Source organism: Zingiber officinale, chromosome 8B (assembly GCF_018446385.1).
Source record: "Zingiber officinale cultivar Zhangliang chromosome 8B, Zo_v1.1, whole genome shotgun sequence".
Lineage (NCBI taxonomy): Eukaryota > Viridiplantae > Streptophyta > Magnoliopsida > Zingiberales > Zingiberaceae > Zingiber > Zingiber officinale.
The window spans coordinates 33,461,522-33,470,162 of NC_056001.1; the positions used below are offsets into that span (position 1 = coordinate 33,461,522).

General features: G+C 34.6%; 1 protein-coding gene across 1 annotated transcript; it reads right to left on the minus strand.

The window, feature by feature from the left end:
- Nucleotides 1-4,613: 4,613 nt before the first annotated feature.
- On the minus strand, nucleotides 4,614-5,389 carry LOC122016870. The gene has a single exon (XM_042574299.1). The coding sequence runs from the start codon at nucleotides 5,249-5,251 to the stop codon at nucleotides 4,667-4,669; it is 585 nt and encodes a 194-aa protein (XP_042430233.1). The 5' UTR covers nucleotides 5,252-5,389; the 3' UTR covers nucleotides 4,614-4,666.
- Nucleotides 5,390-8,641: the final 3,252 nt, after the last annotated feature.

The window sequence follows — 8,641 nt, forward strand, 5'->3', positions numbered from 1 at the left end:
TAATTTATCAACTGCAAACTTACCGAAAATCGCTTGATCTCATCCATCAATTGCTCAATCGACTCAACCACGAGCATAATCATTTTTTTGCTTGCTCCGATCTAGTTGACTACCGAGTCGATTGAAATACATATTTTAGTCAATTGCTAACCTTTAAACCACAAATTTGTTTGGGGTATTAGGTTTCTTAGCCACCAAATGATTGGAATCCATTACTAGTAGGCTACTAAATCCCGAGTACGACATCATATAATCAAGTTCACTTAAGTTGAATTCTACCCCTATCCCACATCAACCCTCATAGCTAACCAGATACTTATCCCTTGTAGCTTAACTTTGCATCAAAGCCTTTTTCCTTTAGGGCTCACGCCCTTTAGATGCACCTAAGTCCATGACTCATCTCTGTGTCATTCTTTACGTCTTTTTTCTTTTAAACTTTCCTTCAGGCATCGTTCTCACTACCTTGATACTCCTTGTTTTGTGGTACCTCAATTTGTTTCATACACCTTCTCTGATCTCATGAACCTCAATCCATCAAGCTGCCAACCCGGCTACTCTAAGTCAACACTCCAGAGTTACTTCATGTGTGTTCCAACTATCCTTATACACTTAAACACATACATATTAAATCAATAGACAATGCTTAATTTAAATATTTTTCCCAAACATTAAATCTCAGATCACATCAGACCACTTTGGGACATGATTAAATTGACATTAAACTTAGATTTAGTCAATTGATATTGAATTACTAGTACTTGACTGATGAACTAGTGAACAAATGAATATGTCCAGATCTAGGTGAAAATGGACAATGTGTCAAGGTTCGGTCAACTAATGAACTGAGTGAATGAACAAGTACAGATTAGATGAAATAATGAACTAGTCAACTGATAACTACCAATAACTATATGTTAAAATTAGTCAATTGATTAGCAATTCCTAAACTCAAACATGAGACTTATAAAAGTCAATCTCGTGTAAATTTTGAGGAAAATGTTCATAATTGATACCAAGAGAGAGTATCATTGCATTTCAGAGCCTTCGTGAGCAATTTATAAGGACCAAAATCAAACCAAACTAAACTATGCGATATTTTATTTGTAACTTTATATTCTTATATATTTTTTTGTTATTTAGTTGTTCTTTTATATTTCTGTGTTTGTTGCTCTAAGAATAGAAATTGTAAGAGATTTCTCTACCTCCGAAGATATCTAAAATGGAGAAAATATAATAGTATTCCGGATATAGATCTTAAAGTAAAAAATTGAAGGTTCGGAATCACAAAAATGAGTTAGTGTATTGTTATTGTTTTATGTATATTATATATTTTTTTATGTGCAACTAACAAAATGCAGATGCAATAATGATTGCATAATAAAAATTGATACATATTTATTCATCCCTTCTAATGGGAACAATATGATCCAATAGCATCCCCACGCAACAATATGATCCAATAGATTTCGGGCTACGGTGCAACAGTAAAGCGCTTCCACAATTAATAAGGTATCCCAAGTCAAATTTTTATTGTGATGAGTCATTCGCAGTACTGTCGTATTATCCTAATAGACGATGGAAAATTTTCATGAGTCAAATCGGTCACGTTCATAATTTATCGATTTGAATAGCTAGATACTTGAATTACTTTGAAAAAAAATACAATATGATCTAATAATTCAAAAGTAGGTTCACCAAGATAATTTTTACTCGACCTGATGAATAATAAAACCTTCAGTTTTGAAGGTAAGCCTAGCTAATATTTGGTTAGATCATCCTAGATATCTCTATTGTGACCTAAGATTTTCTTAGGCCAACCCAAATTGAAACATTGGCTTCTAATGATCCTAGAAGTTTGACTTAAGTCAATATACACTTTTCTTAGTTAGACCTAATGATTCCACAAATGGCCATGAATCTAGATTTATTCTAATTAGTAAAGCTCATCTAAATCCCAAGAGTTTGCTCTTGATCAAAGACTTCAATTTCATTTTCAAGCCCTCGATTCCGTAAGTCTACTCTTACTTTGTGATAATATTCATTTTTGGAGATGAGATTATGATCATTTTTTATCTTGTGTTTGTTTCTTTACTTAGAACATGTTGTTGCTTTTAAAGGGGTTCTATAACTGATTATCGTTCTTGGTTGAGGAAATCTAAAGGTTAGTTAGATTTATTTGTTTGTAGAGCTATCTAGCTAGCTTGTGTCCTTAATAGAACAATTTGTAGTTCATTTGCTCTATTGCCCCATAAGGAATGATTAGTGCATTCTCGCATGGGGAATCACATGTTTTTCTACTATTATTTCATCAGTTTGCATATTTGTAAGAATTTTACAATACTATGTTGGTGTGAGAAATATCAGACGACCGAATCTGAATTTTGATTATGCCAAAGGATCTAAAGTTAAGTTATCTTGTGATCAAACAAGATTGATCGAGTTTGCAGGAAGTTCTAAGTTATCTTAGGCAAAAGTCATAGTGGATTCTAGGCAGGTGGAAAACTCTAGGGGGAGGTAACCCTAGGTCCTATGAGGCAGTAACCCTAGATGGTGAAAAATCCTAGCTGCGGTTAGGCAGGTGGAAACCCTAGGGGGAGGTAACCCTAGGTCCTAGGTGGTGGTAACCCTAGGTTATGGAAAACCCTAGGGGGAGGAAACCCTTGGTCGTAGGAGGTGGTAACCCTAAGCGGAAAGTCCAGTCGATCTGGAGGACCAGTCTGACAATAGATAACTTCTCCTGAGAGGAATAGGTGAGAACGCGTTCCCCAGTGAAGGAACAGTAGGCATCGGTTCGAATTAGGATTTTCGGAGAAAATCCGAAGTCAGAACCGGACAGTCCGAAGGCTGTCAAAAGTTGTTTTACTTACTTAATTGTTATTTGTCTAACTCTATTTTACAGGAGTCTAACACTTCGTTGCAGGGTTAGATTCGACCTTTATCAGTCGACTGAACATTTGGATGGGTTGACTAAATCCTAGTACAGTAGGATTAGATTTCCAGAGATCAGACTGAGTTCGACCTCGGGATCGGTCGACCGAACCGAGGATAAGCGATGACATGGTCGAGCCGAATTGATCGAACCAAATGAGCTAGAGATCGGTAGACCAAATGGTGGGATCAACCGACCGAACGAAGAAACTCTATCGGAGTAGCAGATCCGGGATTGGAAGGCTAATCGATTTAGGTGGGATCGATCGACCGAACCTGGGGATCGGTCGACCGATCCAAGTCAAGTCAAGACTTGATCCCGATATCAAGGGATTTGGATTAAGTTTGAGGAGGCTATAAAAAGGGGTCTCGGCCAGCACTTCAAGTCACCCGAAAATCAGATTACTTGCACTCCTATGTGTTGCGACGAAACGCTTCAACAACACTCAACTGCTACGTCGATAATTGACATTCCTTTCCAATATCTTTGTATTGTTGGTAACTTAGTTTTAATATTGCAATTATAATTGATCTTGTAAAGATTTCTCGAGCTTATAGTGATTACCCAACGTAAGTGATCAATGATCATAGGCTTTGGAGTAGAAGTTGTTACAGGCTCCGAACCAAGTAAAAGAAAGCTTGTTAGTGTTGCTTGTCTTTTCCTTCTTTATTCCACTACGTATTCTGTGTGTTTTATGAAACGAACGAATTAGTCACGAGTACTATTTACCCTCCTAGCACGTCATCGATCTTACACACTAGTTATTCATTCTTCGATCCCTCTAGTTAGTTCCATACAATCTTAATTATAAAGTAAATGTCCTCATGGCGTAGTACAGTTGGGGACGCATGGTCTTGTGGTCGAGAGATCTAGGGTTTAATGCTCGGGTATCCTTTAATTACATGTCCCATTTAAAGAAAAAATTTATGAATTAATTATAACTGGAAATCAAATTATGAATACCTAAATAATAATCTGAATATTCTACTGTTGCACCCGGGTGCTAGTTAGATTCTTTAGAAACTTCAAAGAAGTGTTATACTTTTTTAGTTTTAAAAATTAGCAATTAAGAGGATTTTCTAAAAACAGAAGCTCTTTAATAACCAATTTGACCTTAGTCTCATCTGAATTGACATAGTTGAACTTTTAGGAATATTAACTAAGAGCTACGACATTACTATTTAAGGAGATCTTTTAATCTATTTAATGATCATTTTGTAATGGTTTTGAATTGGAATAGAGGCATAGTAGGCTCATGTCTTTTTTTTTTTGGAAATCATCTGTCTAAAAGAGAGTTCATTAGTAGCTGAAATTTTATTGTAAAAAGATTACTATAAATAAGAGGACAGTGGCAAAAGCAAATGTTTAGGGTTTACATTAGTTTTACTAATATTTAGCCTTCAACTCGAGAACATAGTGTTTCCATCAATTGAGACTGGGTCACAATTAAATGATAGTAGTATATTCGATCGAGCTTAAGGAAGAGTAGTTTTAGAACTCTCATGAAAAAAAAGGGTTCTTAAGCATCTTTTTAATAATAAGTAGATGATTTTCTACTTGCTTCACCCACCGACTAACAAATTTATATATGCATATTTATTTTCTTGCCTGACTACGACTATAGTTTCTTTTATAAAGAAATTGTATTTTTTTTTTTTAGACTTCTGCTTTTTCGAAATTGCAATAGAGTAAAAACTACATAATACATGCTTAATTAGTAAAACATTGTATTTCATGTCAAAACAACCAGTGAGGGACCTTGTGCTTCTCCAAGCTCATCTCCAAAATGGTGTCTAGACTTGGCCTCCACCTTCGTCTCCAATATTGTTGCCTTATCAGAACCTCCGGCCTCTCCGACCACGATTCAACTTTTGCCGCCCCTTCACCACCGTACTCCGCCATCGATGCTTGCTGTGGAATCCGTTCCACAGCCTTGCTCTTCACTTCGGTCAGTAGTACCCCAATTGCCTTGGATGCTCCCCCGAGCACTCCCAAGAAGCCCCTCGTGCTTGGTCCCATCGTTTGCTTAGCCATTGCCAAGGCCCGACGAGACTCAACCATCGACAAGCCAGCCGAACCCATCGTTCGGGCCATGGGGAGCATCACGTACACCTTGCTCGTCTCGAGCAGGTCGTCGGCGGACAACGGTATTACCTTGGTGTAATTGGCAGCCGCTAACAAGCACAAGTCGACCACGAATTCATGAGGGTGCTCCACCATCAGCTCGGCTGCCGGTGTCGGCCCATAGAGCTCGCGGACCGTGCCGTCGGAGAGCACAACTTTGCCGGCGCCGGGAACTCCGCATGAAAGAAGATTCCCCATAGCACAAACACAGGCCTGCAAATCTGAACGCGTGCCAATTCTTGCGAGGCCTTATAATTAGAAGATTGTTTCCACCTCAAATGGGGGCAGTTGACAAGTAGTAAAGCATCAGTGACACTCCAATCACCATCCGCTTAACTTTCTGCGCATATCGTGCCAAGTGAAATAGTCGAAACGTATTATTCGAATAATATATGATTAAAACTCAATAGCATTCGGTAGAAATGATATCTCTCTTTTACTTTGTCTTCTTCCATTTTGATTGAGTTTTTAGGAGATGAAGAAGAGATCAAAGGGGAGTCAGTCAGTGTTTGTTGAATGGCTGACCCGTGATTGACGGGCAGGTTTAGACTTTCAGAGTGTTGATTGAGCAAGTGGGTCTCTGGAAGAAGACTGGACTGACCGCGGATGTTGATGGTCGACTTCGTGGTCTCGTGAGTTGGATTTTGTGATCTAATAGACCATCAATCAAGGTATATACCTCTTCTTTAAGCATTATCATTTGTGTCCCGTGCATGGTGCGGAAGTAACGGTAAGACGTACGGTATAGCTATGTTTGATTTTTTCACAAGTTTATATTTGCAAAGTAAAATTTAAACAAAATTAGTGTTTAAAAAGCTTTCATGCTAGTATGGATAAAGAGATATACAACGAAAATAAATATATATAAATATGAATATGAATTTACAATAAATAACATTAACAAAGATATTAAGGTGTCATTTGGTTCTTTCCTATAAATTGAATAATATTATAGAATAGGAATGAGTATGAGTATCACTCTTAAAATTAATATTCGGTTAGTTGAATATTTTTTATTAGAATGAATCTAAATTTTCTTTTTTACCCTTAGAGAAAAATAGGAGAAAAAAAATTAAATGTGAGAAAAAGTTAAATGTGAGAGAAATATGATGAGAGATAATGATAAAAGAGAAAGTGTGATGAGAAAGAAAATGTGATTGGAAAAAATAAAGAGAGGGAAAATGTGATGAGAGAAAATGAGGAAAGAAAGTGTGATGTAAGAGAACATGATGAGATGAGGATGAGAAGAGAGAAAATATAATGAGAGAAAAAGTGTCATCGGAGAAAATGAAAAGATAGAAAGTGTGGTGAGAGAAAATGAGGAGAGAGTGTGTGATGGGAGAAATTAAGTAGAGAGAACGTATAATGATGAGAGAGAAAATGTGATGAGAAAAAAAGATTAAAGAGAATGTGATGGAAGAAAGCATGATGAGAGAGATTGAAGAGAGAGAAAATATTATGAGAGAGAGTCTGATGGGAGAGATTGAGGAGAGAGAACGTATGATGAGAGATAAAGCGTTATAAGAAAAAATGATGAAAGAGAGTGTGATGGGAGAGAAAGAGCATGACTAGAGAGGATGGGGAGAGAGAAAGTATAATGAAAGAGAAAATATGATGAAAAAGAATGAAAAAAGAGAAAGTGTGATGAGAAAAAAATAAGAAAGATAATGTATTATAGGAAAGATTGAGAAGAGAGTGTGTGATAATAGAATGAGGAAAGAGAAAATATGATAAGAAAGAATAAGGAGAGAGAAAGCTAAGTGATATGAAAAAAATTTTAAACAAATATATTAAGGATATTTTTATTCAAAATTTAACTCTCGTTCTCATTCCAATCAAAACCCAAAGGAAAAGATGAGTTTCATTAAAATCTAAATTTTTAAATTTAATTTCAAAATTTTAATTTTATTCTAATCAACTAAATATAAAATTTAAAAATAAATTTATTCTCTTGTTCCTAAACCCCTAAATCAAACTAACACCTAAATGTAGTTCAAACACCCTTTATTAATTCACGCCTTGGTGTGTCTCAGCTGAGTTACTCACTCTTAAGTAATTCCGTAAAAATTAATTTATAACGACACTAATTACAAATAATTAATTTAAAAATGAATATCAAATTAACCATATGTTTTATAAATATCATTGTACGTATAAATTAATAAATGTATTAATCAAAATTGTTTAATTTTTTAAACCTAAAGTTTACCACGTAACTTTCCCTCGTCTCCCCTTTACCCTCTGTTTGGATAGGGTAAGGTAAGGTTCATTAATGGAAGGAGATGGAAGGGGAAGGGAGGGAAAGTAATATATTTATCTTGCCCTTGTTTGGAAGGGAGGGAAAGTTCAAAGGGATGGAAATGAAGGTTAAATATACAAATTTACAAAAATATCCTCTTATTTTTTTAATAAATCTGCATGTGAAAATATAAATAAGGATAAAATTGGGATAATTTTCCTTACCCTTCCTTACACCCCAATTTGGGGTGTAAGGAATTTCGTTGATTCCCGAGCATGCAAGGGGAAGCTTTACCCTTCTCTCCCCTTCCCCTTCATGACTCACTCTCTCCTAAACAAGTGTTTTACCCATGTTTCCCTTTCCCACCCCTTTACTCACCTCCTCCCAAACAGAGGGTTAGGATAATAATGAGTCCAATTTAAGATGAGTTTTGTGCGTTTGGTTCGGGGTTATTCTTGATAACCTTGGTTATCCATCCAAAGTTATCAACAAAAACCTTGTTTGATTTAGGTATTCGATGATTCTCAAGTAATGTTCCATGCCCGACACGTCGGCAAAAGGGTCATGCAGTCCGGAATCGGAAAATCGCAGAAAACTAAGGTTTTTGTTGATTCCGGGTTAACGATTTTTTTTTATCAAAAATACCCTCCGATAAGAAAAAATATGGAAAAAAGAGAAAAAATGTAAAAAAATATTTAAAAATGTTTTAAAAAATTTAAAAATCTAATTTTTTAAAAAATAAATAATTTTAAAAAAAAAATAAAAAATAAAAAATAAATTTTTTAAAAATGTTAAAAAAATTTTAAAAAAATTAAAAAAAAATTATAAAAATTTTAAAAAATTTTAAATTTTTTTAAAAAAATTTAAAAAATTATAAATAAAATAAATAAATAAAATTTAAAATTTAAAAAATGTAAAAAAATAAAAAAATATAAATATAAATAATATAAAAAATAAAAAATAAAAAAACAAATAAAAAAGTAAAAAAATATACAGGAAAAAGAAAAGTAAAAAAACATTAAAAATAAATAAATAAATAAATAAAAATAATAATAATATTATGTATAGTTGGTTTTGTAATTGATGGTAATACGGTAAAATATTAAACTAGGGTATTTATTAAAACCTTCAAACAAACAAGTTTTTGTTGCATTACCTAAGTTGAACCAAACAACATTTGGTTATGTTTTATTTCCTATAACCTTAGTTATGTGATTACCTAGTAATCACATAACCAAGGTTATACATGATGACTTGAACCAAACACAGTGTTTTACCAAATCCAGGACCCACCCTGTTTTCATTTAGATCCGTCCTGCCCGGCTCCACCCGGTAAATTCGACGGGACG

Excerpts from the sequence above, each read along its gene's own strand:
- LOC122016870 (XM_042574299.1), bottom strand. The coding sequence starts at position 5,251 with ATGGGGAATCTTCTTTCATGCGGAGTTCCCGGCGCCGGCAAAGTTGTG.